This window comes from Thamnophis elegans, chromosome 4, assembly GCF_009769535.1.
Source record: "Thamnophis elegans isolate rThaEle1 chromosome 4, rThaEle1.pri, whole genome shotgun sequence".
NCBI classification, from domain to species: domain Eukaryota; kingdom Metazoa; phylum Chordata; class Lepidosauria; order Squamata; family Colubridae; genus Thamnophis; species Thamnophis elegans.
The window spans coordinates 134,759,810-134,785,515 of record NC_045544.1 but is presented as its reverse complement, the minus strand read 5'-3'; the positions used below and the strand labels follow the sequence as shown (position 1 = coordinate 134,785,515).

General features: G+C 44.0%; 1 protein-coding gene across 6 annotated transcripts in view; it reads left to right on the top strand.

Moving 5' to 3' along the window:
• GGNBP2 (gametogenetin binding protein 2) overlaps positions 1–20,579 on the top strand; it is a 70,457-nt gene extending 49,878 nt beyond the window's left edge. For 4 of the 6 annotated variants that reach the window (XM_032214930.1, XM_032214933.1, XM_032214931.1 and 1 more), the window contains exons 9-14: positions 59–256; positions 3,137–3,281; positions 6,524–6,667; positions 9,797–9,942; positions 14,822–15,073; positions 20,258–20,579. In XM_032214930.1, coding sequence (XP_032070821.1) covers positions 59–256; positions 3,137–3,281; positions 6,524–6,667; positions 9,797–9,942; positions 14,822–15,073; positions 20,258–20,461 — 1,089 coding nt within the window. In that variant the 3' untranslated portion in view covers positions 20,462–20,579. The remainder of the gene's footprint in view (positions 1–58; positions 257–3,136; positions 3,282–6,523; positions 6,668–9,796; positions 9,943–14,821; positions 15,074–20,257) is intronic. The other 2 variants (XM_032214935.1, XM_032214934.1) reach the window with 1 other exon arrangement.
• The last annotated feature ends 5,127 nt before the right edge of the window (positions 20,580–25,706 follow it).

Here is a 25,706-nt window from a genome sequence, read left to right as displayed (position 1 = left end):
CGAAGGAGCAAAAGGCCGCCTTCATCCTTGCCCCACTGATGGCTGTCTTTCTAAGCAGATGGCGGTGGAGAGGGTGCAAGGCATCAGCCGGCTGGAGCAGCTGTGCGAGGAGTTCTCCGAAGAGGAGAGGGTGCGGGAACTCAAGCAGGAGAAGAAGCGCCAGAAACGGAAGAACCGGAGGAAAAATAAGTGCGTCTGCGAGATCCCCGCCCCTTTGCAAGTGATGGAGGAGAAGGACATGCGGAGCCAGGAAAAGGTGAGGAATGCCAAGCGCTTGTGTGGTTTTTGAAGTTGACGGAGAGATGGACTTCCTCAGGTTCGCCTTCTCCTGAGTCGGAAGCTGGTAGCGCAACGTGGCGGAATGGAGGTGCAGGTGGCCTTTAACTTACAGCCATCCCTTTAGCGCAGGGGTGTCAAACTCGATTTCATGGAGAGCCGCATCAGGGTTGTGTTTGACTTCGGGGGTCCAGGTGGGTGTGGCAGCTGTCCAGGCAATCTCTTTTTTCGCTGGGCGAGGGCTGCAGGAGGCCATCCCGGCTGCAAACTGGGCCCGGGAGGGCCGCACACACACCCCGAGCTCTGTTTTTGTTGGCAGAGGGCAGCAGGAGGCCGTCCAGGCCGAAAATGGGGCCCTTGAGCTATGTTTCTGCTGGCAGAGGCACTGCGGGCGGTCCTTCCCTGTTTCCAGGGCGGCCCCCGTGGGCCAGATCTAAGCAATCCGCGACCGGATCTGGCCCGTGGGCCTTGAGTTTGACCCCCCCCCCCTGCTTTAGCGACAGTTCGAAGTTTCAACGTCACTGAAAAAAACTGACGTAACCCTTGGAGCATCCCTGTGGTCATGTGATCACAGTTCGGGCGCTTGGCAACCGGCATGCGTTTATGATGTGTTGCAGAGTGCTGGGGTTGTCGCGTGTTACAACTTTCCTGGCCACAGTTGTTAAGCGAATCACTGCAGCGGTTAAGCTAGTAACAAGGTTGTTAAATCAATCTGGCTTCCCCATCGACTTGGCTTGTCAGGACATCGCAGAAGGGGATCACATGACACTCCCCACCCTCCTGGGGACACCGGAACCGTCATAAATTCGAGTAGGTTTCCAAGCCTCTGAATTTGGATGTCCACTTATCTATGGAGGATGCTGCAATGGCCGTAAGCGTGAAAGATGGCCATATAAGTCACTATTATGCTGTAACTTCAGTCACTAAAAGAACTGTTGTAAGTCAAGGACCTATCTATAAACACAACTGGCCAACAAGTTGCAAATTATAGGAGGTTGCAAACTCCCCAAAAGGTGAGTCAGTTGTCCAGTGCTCAAAAGGTAATTATTTGGCTGCTGGTTTGCCTGTGCAGCCACCATAACTTTGAAAATGGATTGTAGATACTTTCATGGGTCCATTGTAATGTTGGATGGTGGTTAAAGAGCCGATCCTACGTTGCGGACAACAAGTACAGGTAGTCCTCGACTTATGGCCAAAACTGAACCCAAATTTCTGTTGTTAAGTGAAACATTGAGTTTTGCCCCATTTTACGACTTGTCTTGCCCCCGTTGTTAAGGGAATCACTGCCGTTGATAAGTTAGTAACCCCCGTTGTTAAGTGAATGTGGCTTCCCCATTGACTTTGCTTGTCGGAAGGTCGCAAAATGGGATCACCGAATTCCCCAGGACACCGCAACGGTCATACGTTTGGACCAGTTGTTAAGCCTCAAGGCGTACTCAAGGTGAAAATGATCCCTCGTTTGCACCAGCCGGATCGCTTGGCTCAAGTCGCCGCTGTGAGGCGTGGAAGCCATCTTTTACAGTAGGCCTCAAGCCTGCCATGTATTCTACTGGAGGAAACTGCGTGGGAGGGGGGATTGTATGGAGCATAGGAGTCAAAATAGCATTCTTTTCTCAGAGAGTCAAGGTCATCCTGCCCTGCACCTTGAGTGGTGTGACTGGGAGGAATTTTCCTCTGGACAGCGACTGATTGGACCATGTGACGGACATGTGGGTGCTGGGCTTTGGTGGGTTCCTATTGGTTCGAACTGGTAGTGGTTTGGCAGCCTGGGTTGCTGGAGCCGGCAGCGACCCAGGCCTGCCACACTCCTGAAACTGATTCTCTGGGCCATAGGTGCCGCCATCTTGTCTTTGGCTTCTGCACATGTGCAGAACAATTTTTATTGTAGTGCGCATGCGTGTGCATCAATATAAGAGAATGTATAAGATGTATTATATGGAATCAATAGAGATAAAAGATATGTAAAAATATGTATAGATGGATAAGGATATGGATGTATAAGGTATAGATAAAAGAAACATAATGGATATTTAAAAGATGTAGAAGTGTTGCAGAGACGATATAAATGCACCATACCTTTTCCCCTCAAAAAAAGAGGCTGAAAATCTGGGTGCGTCTTATACACTGAATACAGCATTTTGGGCCTCCCGAGACCCCACCCCCTTCAACAAAATGGCTGTGCATAGCCTTTAGGAGTGCTGCTGGGGGCTGGGAAGAGCAGAAATGATTTTGCCCCCCCCCCAGCCCACAGGAGCACTCTATAAGCCTCCTAACGGCTATACATGCCCTTAAAAAAAAACGGGCCCATTTTTGCAAAAAACGGACCGTTTCTTGCTTGTTTCCCCCCCCCTGCCCGCCCACCAAGAGCACTCTGCAAGCCTCCTAAAGGCTATGCATGCCCCCCCTTTTTTTTTGACAAAAAACGAGCCCGTTTTTGGGAGGTCTGCAGAGTGCAAAAACTTTTTTTTTTTTTAATTTGCCTCTTCTAAATCTTGGGGCGTCTTATATTCCGGTGTGTCTTATACTCCGAAAAATACGGTATATTAAAAAAAATGCAATTTTTTTTTTAAAAAAGTGCACGCCCATGACCGAACCAGCAGTAGTGACTGCCAGAACCCACCCCTGGTGCTGGGGCAGGGTCTTCAACTTTCAACTGACTGGGGAAAACCTGGAAGCTTTCGAATTCGGGTTTTTGCCAGGTTTTGCCAACGTGGCTCCTTTCATACATTGGAAGCTTTGAGGAGTACTTTGCCTCGGACTCTTATTTGATTGCAGATGCTATTTGGGACTCTGATAGCCGCCTGCCGGCTCACCCAATCAGGGCGGGTGGCGCTCACGTTCCTCCTCTGTCTCTTTGAAGGAAAACTTCTTGGAAACCAGCTGCACAGCCTGCGGCAGTCCGGGAGAGCACAGCAGCTGCGTCGAGGTCATCGTGACCAACGCCAATGCCTCTTGCACTTGTCCCACTGGTGGCACTTTACTGGGTTCACCTAAAATGAAGAAAGGTAGGTTCAAGCCAGCTCTCGGCGGAGGGGACTTTCGTTCGGGTTAAGTCACCAAATCGAGGAGTTTAGGCGGGATTCGTGGTGCTCTCTGAGCTCGGTTGTTTTTCGTGCAGACGTCTCACGACCCAACTAGGTGACGTCATCAGTGCTAGAAGGGAGTGGGGTTTGCAGGGAGGAGGAGGGGAAAGACTGTAGGGTCCTTGGTGCTCTCTGAGCTTGGTTGTTTTCTTGTGGACGTCTCATGACCCAACTAGGTACTATCATCAGTGCTAGAAGGGAGTGTGGTTTGCATTCTGTGTAGATAGATAGATAGATAGAGAGAGAGAGAGAGAAAGAGAGATGTAGATGTAGATGATAGATAGATGATAGATAGATAGATGATAGATAGATGATAGACAGATGATAGATAGATAGATAGATAGATAGATAGATAGATAGATAGATAGATAGATAGATAGATAGATAGATAGATAGATAGATAGATAGAGACAGACAATAGATAGATAGATGATAGATAGATAGATAGATAGATAGATAGATAGATAGATAGATAGATAGATAGATAGATAGATGATAGATGATAGATGATAGATGATAGATAGACAGATGATTGATAGATAGATGGAGGGAGGGAGGGAGGGAGAGAGATTTGTAGATTTGTAGATTTTATTAATATTTGTAGGCCGCCCTTTTCCCTGAGGGGACTCAGGGCGGCTCACATAAAATCAGGGAGGGGGAATACAAAACAATGACGAAGACACATATAATAAAAGTAATAAGCAACATACATTCATCATTCGGGAGGGGCGGCTATCCTTGTCCCCAGGCCTGACGGGCTAGCCAGTTCTTAAGGGCTGTGCGGAAGGCCTGGACGGTGGCGAGGGTACGAATCTCCACGGGGAGAGAGAGAGAGAGAGAGAGAGATGCTGGTCTTGTGGTATTCTCAATCTTACACGGGAAAAGACCCGAATACAACAAGACCAGCATAAATTTGTTGTTTCCTTGCGGACGTTTCACGACCCAACTAGGCAACAGCATCAGTGCTACAAGGGAGTGGGGACTGCAGATGGGAGGAGGAGAAGGAAGAGGAAGGATTATGGGGTCCTTGGTGCCCTCTGAGCTTGGTTGTTTTCCTGCAAACGTTTCATGACCCAACTAGGTAACAGCATCAGTGCTAGAAGGGAGTGGGGTTTTATATTCAGCAAGCCAGGAACTTCCAACTCAGACAATCAAACGGTAAACATCAGCCCAAGCAAGGAACCGTTAAGACCACCTTCCCACACCAATAGGGGCAAGCAATCGGTCATTAAACAAGGACCACTTGTCTAGCATCCTCCTTAACGTTTGGGCCTCAAGAAAGAAGCAGGTGGAGCTTCTGTGGAACTCAAGGAAAAGACATCAAAGGAAAAGACAATGATGACATTTGTGGCTTTCTCGCTCCTCCTCACTTCACAGCTGCCAGGAGGTTGAGAGGTTAATTCCGATTCACCGCAGTTCAGCGTCGCAGCCAAATTCTCAGCTGTGGTTTGCGTTGACTGTGGTTTGTTTGGAACAGTCTTTTAAGGGTTTAAAAAAAAATAATAATAATCAAAACTCGGATTGTACAAGAATTGTGCTCGGCTGATGCAAACGGCAGTGAATCAGCGACTGAAAAGAAAGCTCTGTAGTTCCTGCCAAGGGAGAGCGAAATCTCTGAGCTGGGGTGGAGGGTACAGTTGAGCCCTGCTGCTGTTGTGGTGAAGCAGGATTATGGAACCCGTAGTCCTCCAGAGTCTGTTGGACCCAAGCTGGATAAAGATCGGGCCAGATGTACTTTACTTGTGTGTTTAAATTTAACATGCAGCAGATTCAAACCCAATTCAGCAGGCTTTTCTGCCAGTGGGTACTCCTGAATGTACCATTCTCTACACACACACACACACACACACACACACACACACACACACACACACAGAAAGAGAGACAGAGACATACAGACACACAGAGAGAGACAGACACACAGACAGACAGACACAGAGAGAGACAGACATAGAGAGAAAGAGACAGACAGACACACATAGAGAGAGACACAGAGAGAGACACACACACACACTGAGAGACACACATATAACACAGGAGAGAGAGACAGACTGACAGAAAGAGACAGACACAGAGAGAGAGAGAGACAGACAGACACAGAGACAGACAGACAGACAGACACAGAGAGACAGACACAGAGAGGGAGAGAGACAGAGAGAGAGAGAGACAGACAGAGAGAGAGAGACAGACACACACACACAGACATACACAAAGGAGAGACAGACAGTCAGATACACAGAAAGAGACACAGAGAGACACACACAGAGACGCAGAGAGAGAGAGACAGACAGACAGACACAGAGAGAGAGAGAGAGAAACAGAGAGAGACAGACAGACAGACACAGAGATGCAGACAGATAGACAGAGACAGACAGACACAGAGAGACAGAGACACAGACAGACAGACAGACACAGAGAGAGATGCATGCCCCATTGGCAGCTTCTCTGCCGGGTTGCGGCTCTCTTTTCAGCACCCGGTGCCCAAAAGGTTCGCCATCATTGGGCCAGTGTATAAGGCGCCCGGCTAGAACCCAGGAGACTGGGAGTTCTAGTCCTGCCATGAAAGGCAGCTGGGTGACTTCTGAGTTCTAGCCCTGGCTTAGACATGAGAGCTAGTGGGTGACTTAGAGCCAGTCACCAGGAGACTGTGAGTTCTAGTCCCTCCTTAAGCATAAAAACCAGTTAGATGACTTTGCCGCTTTAAGTTACTTCTAGAAATAATAAAAGGCGGGATACACATAAATAAACCCAAATAAATACACAGGCATACAAAACACACACAGTTGTGGCCAAACTGCATCTTTTAAAAACCTGGCTATCTTCTTGCCACTTTAGCTGTTGTAAAATTTAAAACTTTGTACATTAAGAGCAGCGGATCACAACTTTTGGGGCACCAGGGACCGATTCCGTGGAGAAAGGTTTTCCCATCGACCGGAGGAGGCGTTCCATCTCTATCCCGCGGATGGGCCTTTGCTTGTTTTACCGTGGCCCGGTTTCTGGCATGCCACAGACCGGTGCTGGTCCACGGACAGGGGTGGTGGTTGTGGAGCCCCGTGTTATAGAGGCCAAGTGGATTCCCAGTCTGGGGGGGATGTGTGTGATCTCCCAAGGGCCAGCCTGCGTCTTTGGCCGTTCAACTGAACAGTGCTTGAAATCTCTTCCAGGTTTATCTGCTCACTGTAATGGCAGCGATTGTGGCTACTCTTCCAGCATGGAAGGCAGCGAAACCGGTTCAAGGGAAGGCTCGGACATTGCTTGCACCGAAGGGATTTGCAACCACGATGAAAATGGTAGGAATGCTATAAAAGGTTTGTGTGGCTTCTTCTTTTTTTCCCTGGTTCTCCCCACTCTCCCACCCCCACCCCCACCCCTTTGGGAGGGTCTTCCAGAAGTCAAGGCTGACTTAAAGGCCCATCAAAGAAAGGAAGGGAAAAAAAGTTTTAAGGGAATGTTAAACCCTAAATGTGACCATGATGTGGATGCTGTATTACTCTAGTGAATTGATCGTTCCTCAGTTTCCCCTTCTTGACCTACTTAGCCTGGAACATTTGTTAGTTTCAGGGCTAGAATTACAAATTTTTAGGTAGTGTTTTTCCTCATAAAGGAGAACTAGGGGCTGCATAGGGAGTAGATTTAGGTTTATGCAAATCCAGCTGGGTGACTTTGGGCCAATCATTAGGAGACTGTGAGTTCTAGTCCCGCTTTAGCCATGAAAGCCAGCTCAATAGTAGTAACTGTGAGAGGGATCTTGGAATCCTAGTGGATAATAGGAGCCAGCCGTGGGCAGCAGCTGCCAAAAAAGCCAACTCAGTTCTAGGCTGCATAAACAGAGGGATAGAATCAAGATCACGTGAAGAGTTAATGCCACTTTATAAGGCCTTGGAAAGGCCACACTTGGAATACGGCATTCAGTTTTGGTCGCCACGATGTAGAAAAGATGTGGAGACTCTGGAAAGAGTGCAGAGAAGAGCAACAAAGAGGATTAGGGGACTGGAGGTTAAAACATATGAAGAACGGTTGCAGGAACTGGGTATGTCTAGTTTAATGAAAAGAAGGACCAGGGGAGACATGATAGCAGTCTTCCAATATCTCAGGGGATGTCACAAAGAAAAAGGAATCAAACTATTCTCCAAGGCAGCTGAGGGTAGGACAAGAAGCAATGGGTGGAAACTAATCAAGGAGAGAAGCAACTGAGAACCGAGGAGAAACTTCCCGGACAATTAGAACAATGGAACAGCTTGCCTCCAGGAGTTGTGAATGCCCCAACACTGGAAGTCTTTAAGAAGATGTTGGATAGCCATTTGTCTGGAATGGTATAGGGTTTCCTGCCTAGGCAGGGGGTTGGACTAGAAGACCTCCAAGGTCCCTTCCAACTCTGCTATTGTATTGTATTATATTGCTTCTTGGATGAGAAGCAAAACGTCTTCAAAAAAAAACCCCAGAAAATCCAGTCCAGCCTCTTGCAAAGAAAAGCACCTTTGGGATGTTCTTCATCTATTTAATATATGTTATATATTATTAGTTAGAAGTTAGTAGTCACCTATGGTAGTGGCCAAAAGTGTATTTTTGAGGTTTGATTGCTAATAACACCACTTTTTTGGGGGGGGGGGGGTGTTTCAAGATAATCCCATTCCACTGCTGGAATGGCCTGGGAATAGCCTTAGCCAGACCTTAGCCTAATTGAAAGTCTATGGAGCCGACTAAAGAAACTTGTTAGTCAGAAGCAATAAAACCCATTTAATAGAAGCAATCATTCAATCTTGGCTTCACATTATAACAGCTGCAGAGCTAAAAGGCTTGGTTTGCTCCATGGGAAGAGGTTGTAAGGCCGTAATTCATGCTAAAGGTTACCCAACTATTAACTGACATGGTGATCATTTTTGCACATCTCGCTTTTTTTATGGTGATCATTTTTGTATATCTTGTTTTTTTCCCCACGTGTTTCATTTTTCTTCTTTATACTGTTTTCTAATAGCAAATCCTTCATAAAAGTTATTGCATTACATTCTTGATTAAATTATCTTTCCATTGATATATAATTTTATGGTACTACTCAGTGGTGAAATCTAATTTTTTTTTACTACCGGATCTGTGGGCGTGGCTTGGTGGGGTCCTGTGATTATGTAGTCATGTAACTGGGGGGTCAAAAGACAGAAACTCACTTTAAAAATGTCCTGCTGGAGCAGGGTTGGACTAGATGACCTCCAGGTCCCTTCCAGCCCTGGATTATTCTCTGAAGCTGCATCTAGTGCCAGGTTTGTAGTCCTCCCTTCCTCTCCTTTTTCCCTCCCTCCCTCCCTCCCTTTCTTTCTTTTTCTTTCTCCCTTCTTTCTATCTCTCTGTCTTTCTCTCTGTCTCTTTCTTTATTTTTTCTTTCTTTCATTCTTTCTATCTCTCTGTCTTTCTCTCTGTCTCTTTTTTCTTTCTTTCTTTCATTCATTTTTTCTTTCTTTTTCTTTCTCCCTTCTTTCTATCTCTCTGTCTTTCTCTCTGTCTCTTTCTTTCTTTTTTCTTTCTTTCTTTCTTTCTTTCATTCATTTTTTCTTTCTTTTTCTTTCTCCCTTCTTTCTATCTCTCTGTCTTTCTCTCTGTCTCTTTCTTTCTTTTTTCTTTCTTTCATTCATTCATTTTTTCTTACTTTTTCTTTCTTCCTTCTTTCTATCTCTCTGTCTTTCTCTCTGTCTCTTTCTTTCTTTTTTCTTTCATTCATTCATTCATTTTTTCTTTCTTTTTCTTTCTCCCTTCTTTCTGTCTCTCTGTCTTTCTCTCTGTCTCTTTCTTTCTTTCTCCTTCTTTCTTTCTTTCTTTCTTTCTTTCTTTCTTTTTCTCCTCAGCAAACCCCCCCCCCCCAAAAAAAAATTTTTTTTGGCCTAGCAGACTGCTGGGAGCAAAACCAGACCACCCTACCCCAGAATTTCTGGAGAACCTGTAGTAAAAAAAAAATGCTTAAAATAAAAAAAAAAGTTTGGGAGATCAGCTGTGCAACAATCGTTGGAACATTTTTTTAAAAAACTTTTTTTAGTATTTTCTTATGCTCATCGGAACTTTATTTATTTATTTATTTTTACTTTTTTTAGTATTTTTTTTTTTTTACTACCGGTTCTGCAAACCAGTAGCAATTTTTACTACCGATTCGGGCGAACCGGCCCGAACCGATAGCACTTCACCCCCTGGCACTACTCCAAAAGAAAAGTTGTTAGCTAGTTTTGGAAAATATCCTTTCCCCAAAATGTTTCCACAATTTTGGCCACTACTGTAAGCCTTGCCCTTTGGCGTTGACATAATGAGTCCATGCTAATTCCCCGTTTGACCCCGGCTCGGAAAGTTGCTTTCTCCGACATCCGGAGCAGGATTTGCGTGGAAAGTCCCGGCTTCTGGGAGGGTCCCCTTCCCCCACCCCACTCAAGCTCCTCTTTCTCTCCCTCTCTTTCTCGCAGTGGATGATCCGTGCATTCACCGTTGCGAAGACAAAGAAGAGGACGGAGACAGTTGTGTCGAATGCTGGGCGAATTCGGAGGACACTAGCACGAAAGGCAAAAACAAGAAGAAGAAAAAGAAAAACAAGAAGTGTGAAGCTGAGCACGTAAGCGGGGTCACGGTGGCTCTTTTTTTTTGGCTTGCTGAGGGCTGGCTTGGATGTCGGCCAGGTTCCCCTCGACCTCTTTTTCCCCAGTGAATGCCGTTCCCATGGCCCCCACTCCCCAGTAGGAGGGCAATAGGTTACACGGCTGGGAGTTCAGCATCATTGTCTGAGAGAAGCATTGTCCAACAGGGTTAGCGTGATTTTTATTTTATTTTTAAAAGAGACAATGAGGCCGGTTAATGAGGAACTGGATTAGCCACCAATTAATGCTCTTGAGTTTAGGACAATAAAAGCGGCCGTCGGATGGAGGTATGGATAAATGGATAAGAGGAATGTCTCTTTTGTGTGATTTTTAATTGAACAGAACCAAAAGTCTTGCCCGCTTGAAGCTGGGTGGACTTCAACTCCCAGAATTCCCCAGCCAGAACTCATCTTTTAATTCAAACCTTTATTGTCAGAGTAAAGGGTAAGGTAACTCTCGCACGTATGTGCTAGTTGTTCCCAACTCTAGGGGGCAGTGCTCATCTCAAAGCCGAAGAGCCAGCGCTGTCCGAAGACGTCTCCATGGTCATGTGGACGACATGACTCAACGCCGAAGGAGCATGGAACGCTGTTACCTTCCCACCAAAGGGGGTTCCTATTTTTTCTACTTGCATTTTTACGTGCTTTCGAACTGCTAGGTTGGCAGAAGCTGGGACAAATAACGGGAGCTCACTCCGTTACGCGGCACTAGGGATTCGAACCGCCGAACTGCTGACCTTTCTGATTGACAAGCTCAGCGTCTTAGCCACTGAGTCATCGCGTCCCTGATGTGGGATATCACATCAGCTGGGACAAGTAGCGGGAGCTCACTCCGTTACGCGGCACTAGGGAGAGTACAACATGTACACAGTGAGATTGGCTGAGCCTCTCTTCGTGCGCACCCCACCCTCAACCCAGTACAACTCACAGTGAAAGACAAAAGGAAAAATCCTACTAACAAACAGTCAGTGTTATTGCACTGTGAACTTAAGGTACATCCCACCAGCCCCACAAGTCCACCGTGCTGTGTTGTTCTGGGTTATTTTCCATTCAGCCCACGCAGGGGTCTCCAACCTTGGCCACTTTAAGACTTGTGGACTTCAACTCCCAGAGTTCCTCAGCCAGCAAAGCGGCTAAGACGTTGGTTGATCAGAATGGTCGGCAGTTCGGTGCTTCGAATCCCTAGTGCCACATAACAGAGTGAGCTCCCATTACTTATCCCAGCTTCTGCCAATCTAGCAGTTCGAAAGCATGTAAAAAATACAAGTAGAAAAAATTGGTGGGAAGGGAACAGCATTCAATGTGCCTTTGGCATTGAGTCAGGCCGGCCACATGACCCCGGAGATGTCTTCGGACAGCGCTAGCGCTTCGGCTTTGAAACGGAGATGAGCACCACCCCCTAGAGTCGGGAACGACTAGCACGCATGTGCGAGGAGGGCTGTTGTGGGTGTCCCTTTCCAAAGGCAAAAGAACTTCAGTGCAGTTTTGAGCACATAGCCTGAGCGTCTTTGCACTTAGCAGCAATGAGGCTGCCAAGCGGTTTGGACGCGAATGTCCTGTCCATCATCTGATCATCCCATTTGCAATTTTATTGGCCGGTTGGCTAGCTCGATTCATTTTGGAAGGAGTCTGCCTCCCATCAAAAGCAGCTGAGGGTTGGTTTTAAAACGCCTCTTAAGGCCCAAATGGAACCAGGGAAAGGGAGAATAATAAGGCCTTGGGGAATATATAAAAAATGAAATGGCCGAACAGTTATGGGGTTTGCTAATTGCCCTGGGCCTGCTGGAAGAGCCAAGTCTTGGAAGCTTTTCTAAAGAGGCAGAGCTGAGTGCAGCTTCAAGGGAATCCATCCGTTCCAAGTGAAGCCGCCTTGGGAGGGGTGGGGTGGGGAGTTATGCATCCCACATACCCCAGTAGAGAGGGCAGACCGTGGGTCCTTTCCACAAAACTGTGCCATCTGGTGGGACCCACGAGGGGTGGACCCCCCTCCCTTTGTAATGATAGTGCCCCCCTCCAAAGAAAACGAGACATGGATGTCCCCCAAGGCTTATATCAAGATCAGGGAGTCCTCAGTTGATGAGTTGTAGAATATTTTAGCTCTGATTTCTGATTGATTAGTTGGCATTTGATTATTTCTGATTTCTAGTTGATTGTTCTGATTTGTTTAGTTCTGATTTCCGATTGATTAGTTCTGATTTCCGATTGATTAGTTCTGAATACTTCGATAATTCTTAGTTCTGATTCCTGATTGATTATTCTTGGATTAGTTCCGTTCTGATTGATTATTTCTGATTTCTAATAGATTGTTCTGATTTGTTTAGTTCTGATTTCTAGTTGATTAGTTGTGATTTTATTAGTACTGATTTCCGATTAGTTCTGATTTCTGATTGATTATACTGATTTGATGAGCTTTGATTTCTAGTTGATTGTTCTGATTTGTTTAGTTCTGATTTCCGATTGATTAGTTCTGAATTCTTAAATTATTCTTAGTTCTGATTCCTGATTGATTATTCTTGGATCAGTTGATGAGTTGTAGAATATTTTAGCTCTGATTTCTGATTGATTAGTTGGCATCTGATTATTTCTGATTTCTAGTTGATTGTTCTGATTTGCTTAGTTCTGATTTCTGATTGATTAGTTCTGAATTCTTCAATAATTCTTAGTTCTGATTCCTGATTGATTATTCTTGGATTAGTTCCAATTTCTGATTGATTATTTCTGATTTCTAATAGATTGTTCTGATTTGTTTAGTTCTGATTTCTAGTTGATTAGTTGTGATTTTATTAGTACTGATTTCTGACTGATTGGTTCTGATTTCTGATTGATTATACTGATTTGATGAGTTCTGATTTCTAATTGATTGTTCTGATTTGTTTAGTTCTGATTTCCGATTAATTAGTTCTGAATTCTTAAATTATTCTTAGTTCTGATTCCTGATTGATTATTCTTGGATCAGTTGATGAGTTGTAGAATATTTTAGCTCTGATTTCTGATTGATTAGTTGGCATCTGATTATTTCTGATTTCTAGTTGATTGTTCTGGTTTGCTTAGTTCTGATTTCTGATTGATTAGTTCTGAATTCTCAATAATTCTTAGTTCTGATTCCTGATTGATTATTCTTGGATTAGTTCCGATTTCTGATTGATTATTTCTGATTTCTAATAGATTGTTCTGATTTGTTTAGTTCTGATTTCTGATTGATTAGTTCTGAATTCTTCAATTATTCTTAGTTCTGATTCCTGATTGATTATTCTTGGATTAGTTTTGATTGATTTGTCTGTTTTGATTTGCTGTGATTTCTGATTGATTAGTTCTGATTTCTGACTAATTTTTCTGATTGATTTTTCTGATTTGATTAGTTCTGATTCCTGAGCCATTGTTCTGATTTGATTAGTTTCTGATTTGATTAGTTCCAGTGGATTAGTTTCAATTTTGAGTTCTGATTATTGCCTGCTGGTTTTAATGCTATGTATTTGATTGCTGTCTTTTTCATTTGATTCAATGGTTCTTTTTTATTCTCAACTAAAGTTACATCTGAGTTGTGCGACCGTATGTGTAGTTTAATGAAAAGAAGACATGATAGCAGTCTTCCAATATCTCAGGGGCTGCCACAAAGAAGAAGGGGTCAAACTAGTCTCCAAGGCACCTGAAAGTAGAACAAGAAATTAATCAAGGAGAGAAGCAACTTAGAACTGAGGAGAAATTTCCTGACAGTTAGAACCATTAATCAGTGGAACAGAAGTTGCCTCCAGAAGTTGTGAATGCTCCAACACTGGAAGTCTTTAAGAAGATGTTGGATAGCCATTTGTCTGAAGCAGTGCAGGGTTTCCTGCTTAAGCACAGGGTTGGGCTAGAAGACCTCCAAGGTCCCTTCCAACTCTGTTATTCTAAATAGATCTAAATAGACAAATGACACCCTTCCCAGGACTTGAGCAGGTTGGAAAATGAGGGTAGGTGGGCAAACTTCAGAGGGATTGAAAGAAGTCTGACAAAATATAACAGCCCTTGTTGTCCCAATCGTTTGTCTCCTGAACAAGAAAGGCAGCTCAACAAAACCCTACCTGGGGAAATGCAAAATAAATTTTTAAGGCCCTTGAGAGTAAGATAAAGAAAAGGAAGGAAGGAAAGAAAGAGAGAGAGAAAGAAAGAAAGAAAGAAAGAAAGAAAGAAAGAAAGAAAGAAAGAAAGAAAGAAAGAAAGAAAGAAAGAAACCGCCAGGAATGAGATTTGCACTTGAAATCCAGGTGGATTTCAGCCCAGCTCCACAAAACACAATAATGAAAGAGAGATTGGTCTAAACCAGGGTCCCCCAAAGTGGTCAGTATAAGCCCCCCAAGAGTGAGTGGGAATGTCCAAGGAATCAATCAGTGATTGGACCTTCAAAAGGGGGACACTAAATGGCTATCTGCTGACTCTGTAAACCGCTTAGAGAGGGCCGTAAAGCACTGTGAAGCGGTATATAGCTACGGCTGTTGCAGGCTAACTCTGCCCACTGCCTGGAGTTCGATCCTGACCAGCTCAAGGTTGACTCAACCTTCCATTCTTCCGAGGTGGGTAAAATGAGGACCCAGATTGTTGGGGGCAAGAAGCTGACTCGGTAAACCGCTTAGAGAGGGTATTAAAGCACTGTAAAGCGGTATATAAGTCTTAAGTGCTATTGCTATGGCTATTGCAGGCTAACTCTGCCCACTGTCAGTGGTTTAATTCCCACCAGCTCAAGGTTGACTCAGCCTTCCATCTTTCCGAGGTCCCAGATTGTTGGGGGGGGGCAATATGCTGACACTGTGAACCACTTAGAGAGGGCTGTAAAGCGGTATATAAGTCTAAGCGCTATTGCTATTATTTCCACCCCCTCCAGATTCAAAAGTTGAGTAGCTGCCTGGTGGAGACAAGTAATCGAGAGGGGCCGGGGACTGCCACGCACACAGACTACCGCCGAGACAAGACCAAAGACCCCCATGCCGAAATCTGTTGTCGCACAGAAAAAGCTGGGCCACCTACGGTACCTTGGCTGGAGCACCGGAAATCAGCCTTGTTGTGTGTGGAATCTTCAGAGGCGGCCCCTGCTCCAGAATCGGGGAAGGGCACAAAGAGTTTGGTGGAACTCCTGGTAAGGCTCAAGGTTGACCGTCTGTGGACATTCTCGGTCATCCAGTCCCAAAGGTGCTTTTTCAAAAGGCAGCTGGACTTTGTTTTTTTTCCTTGAAAGTGTTTCGCTTCTCACCTAAGAAGCTTTCCCAGTTCTGACCGAATGGTAGAGAATGGAAAAATATATATTCCTAGCGGTCATCTGGTCTTTAGCACTCTCTATGAGAGTCCTTGAGGCCACTTGGAAGTTTATCTGTGCCCTCAGGGTAACCTGAATAGGAAAGTTTTATCACAGGTGGTGGATGTGTAGGGATGCAAAAAGCTATTGGGTTAAAATACAAACATGGTTAAAGAAAATGATACATCAACCCGTGGAGTTTAAGCCAGAGATATTTTTATTGGGTATTCTACCAGAGAAATACAGTAAAGAAGATTCATATTTGATCGTACAAATAATAATAACAGCAGCTAGAATTGTACTTGCACAAAACTGGAAAGTAGGCAAAATCCCATCGGAAGGGGAGGTAATAAAGAAGATATTAGACTGTGCAGAAATGAATAGGTTGACATTGAGAATAAAGGACAAGGAGGAATCTATACTACAGGATAATGGGCGCGATTTTATGAGTGGCTTGATAAAAGATACAAATAGAAAGAAAAAGGAACAAAACATAAAATAAGTTATCTCAGACGACACATGATTAATATAGGGGGAGGGGGAAATAAGAAAATATCAAAATGTAAATATACAGGCGGAAAAATGATATGAATTGACATATGTTAAGTAGCAATTATAAGGGTGACCTGAGTAGTGCCAATGGGCGTGGAGCCTTTTTGGAACGGCTGAAAGGACCGTTTGTAAACAGGAGGGAGGTGGTGTCGTATCCGTCAATTTATTTTTAAAGGCATCAGAGAGCAGGACAAGAAGCAATGGATGGGGGAAAAGCCAACACAGTTCTAGGCTGCATAAACAGAGGGATAGAATCAAGATCACATGAAGGGCTAATACCACTTTATAAGGCCTTGGTAAGGCCGCACTTGGAATACGGCATTCAGTTTTGGTCACCATGATGTAGAAAAGATGTGGAGACTCTAGTGCAGAGAAGAGCAAGAAATATGATTAGGGGAGGCTAAAAAATATAAAGAATTATTTGGAATTGGAATTAGTTTAATGAAAAGAAGGATTAGTGGAGACATGATAGCAGTCTTCCAATATCTCAGGGTTTGCCACAAAGAAGAGGGAGTCAAGATATTCTCCAAAGCACCAGAGGGCAGGACAAGAAGCAATGGGTGGGAACTAATCAGGGAGAGAAGCAATCTAGAACTAAGGAGAAATTTCCTGACAGTTAGAACAATTAATCAGTGGAACAGAAGTTGCCTCCAGAAGTTGTGAATGCCCCAACACTGGAAGTTTTTAAGAAGATGTTGGATAACCATTTGTCTGAAGTGGTGTAGGGTTTCCTGCCGAAGCAGGGTGTTGGACTAGAAGACCTTCAAGGTCACTTCTAACTGTTATTCTATAAACTAATCAAAGAGAGAAGCAATTTGGAATTAAGGAGAAACTTACTAACAGCGAGAACAATTAACCAGTGGAACAGCTTGCCTTCTGAAATTGTAGGTTCTTCATCACTGGAGGTTTTTAAAAAGAGACTAGACAGGCACTTGTTGAAATGGTGTAGGGTCTCCTGCTTGAGTTGGGGAGGGGGGGGGCTGGACTAGAATACAGATTAACAGAGTTGAAAGGGACTTTGTAGGTCATCTAGTCCAACCCACCACCCCCACCCAACCAGAAGACCCTTCAAGGTCCTTTCCACCTCTATTCTGATTCTCCATTGAGAGAGGGCTGGCCACTCAGAAAAAGTGCTAGCAACCATTCTCCACCATTCAGTCTGAAATGAAGAAGCTTCTTGGAGAAGAAGCGAAACGTCTTCAAGGAAAAACAAAGTCCAGTTGCCTTTTGAAAAAGCACCTTTGGAACTTTCAAGAATGAGTTAGCCTTGTGGTCTTCTGTTGCTAAGAGAGGAAAGTGGGAAGGCAACTTTGGTTAATATAGACCAGCGTGGTTAAGTCTCTGTCTTCCAAGAAATGTTGGAGCTCATGATCAGGAGAATTAATTGGTATTAGCTCAGGTAAGATTGGGGAAAGTGAGAGTTTCATTCATTCATATATCCATTCATTTACTTACCCATTTGTTCATTCTTTTATTTACTTACTAGCTGATAACCTGGGGTTCCCCAAGCATTTATAGATGTCAAAGCATTTGTCTGACAGGGAGCCAGTGAGAGGGGCCTTTTCCCCCCCTACTCCCATGCCCATCATCCCTGCCCCCCCACCCCCAATGTGCTCCTCTTTCCCACCCTGTCTACAATCCTGGAACTTTGCCCCAAATCCATCAGGCACTTCCCCATTTGTCCACTGGAGGGCAAACATCAGAACTGGCTTTCCAGAGGAAGCTGCCAAGGAACTGACATCAAAAACAATTGCGGCTCTAGGACACCACACTCGGTCTCCTTAATGGGCCAGGCATTCCAGAGTTATGCTGGAGCACACACACATACACACACATACTTTTTTTCCAGAGGGTGTCATCTGTGTACCAAGAGTTATGCTGGAACATGCATGCATACATACATACATACAGCCAGCCAGCCAGCCAGCCAGCCAGCCAGCCAGCCAGCCAGCCAGCCAGCCAGCCAGCCAGCCAGCCAGCCATATAGATGATAGAAAGATAGATAGATAGATAGATAGATAGATAGATAGATAGATAGATAGATAGATAGATAGATAGATAGATAGATAGATAAATAGATAGATAGATAGATATAGATAGATATAGATATAGATATAGATATAGATATAGATTAGATAGAGATATAGATAGACAGACAGACAGACAGACAGATAGCTTCATTTGTTCATTTATTTGCTTATTCATTCATTCAATTATTCATTCACTTACCAATTTATTCATTCATTTACTTATTAACTTATTTATTCAATTATTCACTTATCCATTTGTTTGTTCATTTCCTTATATATTTCTTTATCATTTATTCACGTATTCATGCATTCATTCACTTACTCATAGAATACAGAACACAGAATAACATAATTGGGGTGGGGGACCTGGGAGGTCATCTAGCCCGACCCCCTGCCCGAACAGGAAATCTTGTACCATGTAAGGCAAATGGTTTTCCAATCTCTTCTTAAGAACCTCCAGTGATGGAGTATCCATGTCTTCTGGAGGGAAGTTGTTCCACAGATTAATTGTTCTCACCGTTCGGAAATTTCGCCTTATTTCTAGGTTGCTTCTCTCCTTGATTAGTTTCCACCCATCGCTCTGCTTTCTGGTGCTTTGAAAAATAGGTCGACTCCATTCTTCTTTGTGGCAGCCCCTTGGATATTGGAACACCATAGATTAGACCTACCCAATTCCTGCAACCGTTCTTCATATGTTTCTGTTCTGAACGAGGCTTCCCAAGAGCAGGAAGCAAACTCCTTTGTCCCAACAGAAAAACCCTTTTATTAATTTACTGTGGATTCTGTTCATTCACATTCAGCAAAGTCTTCCAAGGGAGGATTTACAGTCGCAGACCTTATCTGGCATCCAGCCATCTAATTTAAATGCTCTGGCCGTCTCAGTCTTAACTGCTCGTGGCATCTGATAATGGAAGCTGCAGCATACAAAAGCTTCTGTCTTTTAATACAATTGTTAGTCAGAGAAGATGCTACCAGGCTCCTGATGGTTTTTTTTTTGTTTTTTTTGCCATCGTAGACTAACACAGTTCTCTTCTTACATCATTCATGGTTTGTGACTCTGGATAAACTATATCGTAAACAATTACCGTATTTTTCAGAGTATAAGACCCGCCTTTTTCCCTCAAAAAAGAGGTTGAAAATCTGGGTGCGCCTTATACACTGAATACAGCATTTTCGGCCTCCAGAAACCCCTCCTCCTTTGCAGAAATGGATGTGGATAGCCTTAAGGAGGCTTCCAGAGTGCTCCTGGGGCCTGAGGAGGGCAAAAATGAATGGAAAGCAGGCAGTTTTTTGCTTGTTTTTGCCCAGCCCCCAGAAGCACTCTATAAGCCTCCTAAAGGCTATGCATGCCCCCCTTTTTTTTGACAAAAAACAGGCCCATTTTCACGAAAAACTGGCCATTTTTGGGAGGTCTGCAGAGTGCAAAAACTTTTTTTTTTTTAATTTGCTTCTTCAAAATCTTGGTGTGTCTTATACTCCGGTGAGTCTTACACTTCGAAAAATACAGTAAGTCCAAAGATAACTATCACTCAAAGAGGACATACAAACAGTTCTCAATTTAACGGCGGTTGCTTAGCGACTTTTTGACATTACAATAGACTTTTCGCAGAGCTTAAGACCCAGGCTCAAAGTTCCAGTGGTGCTCCCCCCATGCCCCCACGGCCATGTGATCATATTTGGGTGTTTAAGGCTGTTTGCAGGGTCCCACAGTCATGTGACTACAATTTTCAGCATGGTTTTTTTTGGGGGGGGGGCATCAACCAGGATTTACTTCCGCTAAGAGCCTTGATGACGTGATGGTCAGAACGCAGTATTGCAGGCTAACTCTGCCGACTGCCAGCAGTTCGATCCTGACCATCTCGCGGTTGGCTCGGCCTTCCATCCTTCCGATGGAATGAGGACTCAGATTGTTGGGGGCAATAGGCTGACTCTGTAAACTGCTTAGAGAAGGCCGTAAAGCACTGTGAAGCGGTATATAAGTCTTTAAGTGCTATTGTATTGCAGACTAAAACTGCTCACTGCCAGGAGTTTGATCCTGACTGGCTCAAAGTTGACTGAGCCTTCCATCCTTCCAAGGTTGGTAAAACGAGGAGCCAGATTGTTGGGGGCAATGCGCTGACTTTGTAAACTGCTTAGAGAGGGGTGTAAAGCACTGTAAAGTGGTATATAAGTCTTAAGTGCAATTACTATATCTCTCATTAAAACCCACTGATTAAAAAGAGTCCATTTAACGACGGTTGCGTCCACTTCATCCCCCACCATCACCGAAAGTTAAAAGTGGGCTTCGATCAGTTGACCACCAGGGGCGCTGCAAGCCGCCGTAAGTTTGAAACCCAGTCGTAAGTCACCTTTTCCAGGGCCCCCACGACTTCGAACCGTCGCTAAACCAATGGTCGTAAGTGGAGGGCTCCTTGCATTTCCCGCCTTTCCCCCTTGTGCTTTTCAGGATGAGTCCGAATGCACTTCCGACGAAGAAATATTCATCTCGCAAGATGAGATCCAGTCCTTCATGGCCAACAACAAGTCCTTTTACAGCAACAGAGAACGGTACCGACAGCATCTGAAGGAGAAATTCAACAGATACTGCCGCCTGAACGATCACAAGAGGCCCGTGTGCAGCGGATGGTTGACTACAGCTGGAGCAAACTAAACCGAATAAAATTAGCTCTGTCTTTCAGTCAAACTGTCGAAAATGACTACTGCGCGTTTTCTCTCTCCGGGAAACAGCCTCTCTTAGCAACTAAACAAAATCGTATCTTTTAAAAAAAAGAAAAAAAAAGACGGTGGTTTTCTTTTGTTTCTAGCTTTCTTTTTTCTTCCCTTTTTCCTTCCCTTTTCCCCTTCCCTTTTCCCATTTCCCTTCCCTTTTCCCATTTCCTTTCCCCTTTCCCTCTCCCTTTTCCCTTTCCTGTCCCTTTTCCCTTCACCTTTCTTTTCCCTTCCCTTTTCCCTTCCCCTTTTCCCCTTCCCTTCCCTCTGCAGGAGGCTGGTAGAATTGAATTTAATCCTTTTAATTTAGTTCCCCGCCCCCAACCTTATTTCCAGACTCTCCCCCCCCCCCCCCGCTCTCTAGTTTTTGACAAGAGAACTGAGACCAGCCCACCCACTCACCCACCCCCTCCAACTCTATCATAATTTAAAGCCACCTCTTTTCATTCAATGTTTCTCTTAACTGTGACACTTATCAAACAGGAAAAATAAAAAAAAACGAAGCTTAGTGAAAAAGTAATGTTGTACTTATAATTCTGTACAGAAATGACAATGAGCTCGGTATAAAAAGATTTTACAAAAGTAGACATCCATTTGCAAAAAAAGAAAATTTGAAAAAGATGTTCTGGATGTAATATGTTGGAAGCGCGATGTGCAAAAATTTAAAAATAAAGAATATTTATTAAGATGCATAGTAAAAAAAATAAGAAAAGTAAAAAAAAAAAAAAGTGTGTTCCTTTTCTCCTGTCGTTCGTGAAATCGGAGGATGCCGAAAGTTAGGTCTAATTTTTAGCGGTTGAAACTTATTTTTTTTTTAAAAAAAAAAGATAAGAATATTTTAACACTTAGGCTGAATGCGCTAGTTAGGCTGCCTTGTTCATAATAGAGGGGGGGAAAGTGAGGCTTCAAAGTGATCAGTTTAAAATAAAATGTGTGGCTTATGGATCCAGTAATCGTGATAAAAGACAAACATGCACTTTTTTTGGCACTGGTATAGAAGTGTCTTCGGGATTCTTTTTTATTTCCTAGTGGTCTCCCATCCTTCCTTAGATTGCATGTTTCCAGGAGAACCGCCAAATGCCGAGTGTCAGGGTTCCAAGTAATAGATCTATTATCAAGCAAAATCTTAAGAGGCAGGAAGATTCCTCAGATACCATATTGGCACAGATCTGGTGAAAACGACTCTGAAGTCTCCTGCGGTTTTTCACCGAATTAAAAATTTTCCTCTCAACCCCAAACAATCAGTCACATGGTCCAATCAAGGCGCTGTCTGATGACATCACTCCTCCTTCCTCCAACCAGGTGTGAGAACGCCCTTGGTTCCCAAGAGAAAGTTATTTTGTTTTGACTACACAACCCCAGCTATCTCTAATCCCCCCTCCCCCCTATCCTTCAGCTTCGGTGTGGCATCACTGAAGCTCCAAGATGGCTTCAGGGTTGACACCGAGACTCAATAGAATCCATGGTTATGGACCAAAACTTGCGACAAAGCACAATAACAGTTTTAAAAAGCTAAATCAAAGCACCGCGTATAAATGTGTTAAATCACACCTTTTCCTTTGTGCTTCCTTTATGCAAGCACTTATTTTTCAGCTTCAGCCACTTTTTGAGGTGTGGATTTCTACTCCCAGAATTCCTTAGCCAGCATGCCACCTGGGGAATTCTGGGGGTTGAAGTCCACCCCTCTGATAGTTACTGAGGTTAAGAAATGCTGTTTTCCAATAAACCTGAGTTCTTATCACCATAAACTAAGCAAGCTGGCTACAGGTCACGCGTTACGTTCAGCTCAAATGTTTAGAGTGTACAAGTTTGCCGTTAAGGGTGTTGTGCAAACACAGCCTCCATGTTGTGTTATATTTGTGTTTTAAATGGGATTTTCTTAAGCTTCTTATGTTCTGTGGTTTTTAATCTGCCAACTCTTTAAAAAAGAAGGCTGATGGGAGGAAGGGAAGGGGGTGGGGAACTTGGGGGAAAAAAGAGAAAGAGATAATTTATATATCTTTATTGGAATGTATTTGCTATGGCCCAGGTTGGCATTTTGTGCAGTATATCCATTTATGATTATCTTAACCATCATTTTCAAAATTAGCCGGACTTTATGGTTTTTTTCTCTCTCTGTCTCTCTCTCTCTCTCTGTGTGTCTCTCTCTCTCTCTCCTTTATCTGTCTCTCTTCTCTTCCTCTCTGTCTCTTACTTTCTTTGGTTTCTTCTCTTTCTCTTTTTTCTTCCTTTCTTTCTCTTTTACTTTCTTTGTCTTTCATTTCTTCTCTCTTTCTCTTTTTCTCCCTCTCTCTCTTTCTCTTCCTCTTTTACTTTCTCTTTCTTTTGTTTCTTTCCTCTTTTTCTTCTTCCTTTCTTTCTCTTTTACTTTTTTGTCTTTCATTCTCTCTTTTTCTTTTTCCTCCCTCCCCCTCTCTCTCTTTCTCTTCCTCTGTCTTTTACTTTCTCTTTCTTTTGTTTCTTGTCTTTTTCTCTTTCCTTCCTTCCTTCCTTTCTCTTTTACTTTCTTGTCTTTCATTTCTTCTCTTTTTCCTCCCTCCCTCTTTCTTCCTCTCTTCCTCTTTTGTCTTTTACTTTCTCTTTCTTTCTTCTCTCTTTTTCTTCTTCCTTCCTTTCTCTTTCTCTTTTACTTTCTTTGTCTTTAATTTCTCCTCTCTTTTTCTTTTTTCTCCCCTCTCCCTCCTCCCCTCTCCAATCTCAATCAATGCATGGTTTTCAATTCAAATTATATTCAAACTTTTCTCTGCGGCAAGAAAAGAAAAGACTTTCTTCCTTGACAGGCAGTTCTTGACTTAACGACAATTTAGCCTGCCATTTTGGTTGATCGTCGTAAGACGGGTCATCCCATGACCTCGTTTACAGAATAACAGAATTGGAAGGGACTTTGGAGGTCTTCTAGTCCAACCCCCTGCTCAAGCAGGAAGCTCACTATTTCAGACAAGTGGTTGTCCAGTCTCTTCTTTAAAAACTTCCCGTGTTGGAGCATTCACAACTTCTGGAGGCAAGTCCTTCCACTGGCTAATGGTTCTAAGTGTCAGGAAATTTCTCTTCATTTCCAGGTTGGATCTCCTTGTGGGGAGCTTCCACCCACTGCTTCTTGTCCTGCCCTCGGGAGAGTGAATCGACCCCCCTCATCGCTGTGACAGCCCTGCCAAGAGTTGGAAGACGGCTATCATGTCGCCTCTTATCCTTCTCTTCATTAGGCTACACATACCTAGTACCCTCCAGACCCCTAATCATCTTTGTGGCTCTTCTCTGCACACTTTCCAGAGTCTCTGCACTTATTTTTTATATGCCACCGGCTGATAACCTGGCGCTGCCCAGGTATTTCATTTATCCCAACTCTCCTCCCATGAATGCCGCCGCAATTTCTAATGTTGGATTTCCCCCCTTACCAGAGAGAGCCTCCTTGTGGAGTACTGTGAAGCCATTACCATGGCAACTCCACAGCGCTGCACAGTAGAAGCCATTTTAAGGCAGTATGGTAGAAGCCATTTTAAGGCCCAACAGGCTGTATCTTAACAGAACGCACAACCCGAGGGGTGTTAGGGATGTCTTACCCCCCACAGTATTTGTTTCCAGAGAGTAAGTCATCTGTGTACAACGTTTGGTTGAAATTGCTCGAGGCGTTCCAGAGTTATTGTGGAACATACACACACACAGAGACATTTATATATTAAGGTTTATAAACCACACCTTCTATTTCCTCCGGCAGTTCACAGCAGTGTGGACAGTGTTTACTCCCCTCCCACAACAACCCTGTGGGGTAGGCCAGGTGCAGAAAAAAGTCGCCAGTAGAGTTTCGTGGCTGAGGATGGCTTGGAAGTCCATGTTCCTTCTTCAATGACCGCCTCACGATGAAGGATTCACCACCACCCCTGAGTCAGCAAATATTTGGCCTAGAACGGCTGACCATTTCTGCCTCTATTGTGAGACTCTGCCAGGAGTGCCAAGGTTGGGGAAATCAAACACGCCTGTCCACCCACCTGGGGCTCACCAGTCAGGACTGAATCCAAATAAAGAGGAAAAGACCCTTTTATGACCAGATCATAAGGAATCTACAGAATAACAGAGTTGGAAGGGACCTTAGAGGTCTTCCAGTCCAACCCCTTGTTCAGGCAGGGAACCCTATTCCATTCCAAACAACTGGTTATCCAATATCTTCTTTAAAAAAACTCCAGTGTTGGAGCATTCACAAGTTATGAAGGCAAATGCCGTATTTTTCGGAGTATAAGATGCATCCTTTTCCCTCAAAAAAAAAGAGGCTGAAAATCTTAGATGCGTCTTATACACTGTGTCAGCATTCCAAATATCATCCAAAATTAAATCAGAGTCCAAGGCACAGCTTTCCTCAAAGTTCCAATTTATGAATAGAGACATGTTGGCACATCTGTGGAAAGCTTTGCCTTGGACTCTTAGTTTTGGATGATATTTGGAACGCTGACATTAAGAAGATAGAGCCTTTGAGGGGAGAAAAAGCCGATGACCAGTCACTACTCTGCAAATCTTCCAAAGTGCAAAGGAATGTGTGGAGGAGTAAAATTTGAAGATTTATAGCAGATGCAGAGGGAGTGGGGAGGAAAGGCTAATTCTACACACGGACGGAGAAGGCAAGATTTGGGTTAATGTCAGCATTCCAAATATCATCCAAAATCATATTATAATATGATATCCGTTTTTGGGAGGTTTGTAGAGTGCACAAACTTTTTTTTTTGCCTCTTCAAAACCTTGGTGCGTCTTATACTCCGGTGCATCCTATACTCCAAAAATATGGTAATTTCACCGAATTACTAATCCAATGCTCTTTAGAAGGCCAGACCCCGAAGAGGAGACTCAAAGGCTTTGGCCACCTAATGAGAAGGAAGGACTCCCTGGAGAAGAGCCTCATGCTGGGAAAGATGGAGGGCAAAAGAAGAAGGAGACGGCAGAGAAGGAGGTGGCTGGATGGAGTCATCGAAGCAGAAGGCATGAGCTTAAATGGACTCCAGAGGATGGTGGAGGACAGAAAGGCCTGGAGGCAGTGCCGGATTTTCCTATAGGCTAACTAGGCTTCAGCCTAGGGCCTCAAGATCAAGAGGAGCCTACATTCAAATTGTTAGCAAAATTAAAATTACACTATTCTAAAAACAGTGAACACTAAAACACTGAACCGAAAATAAGGAGAAATTCTACGCATATGACTAATA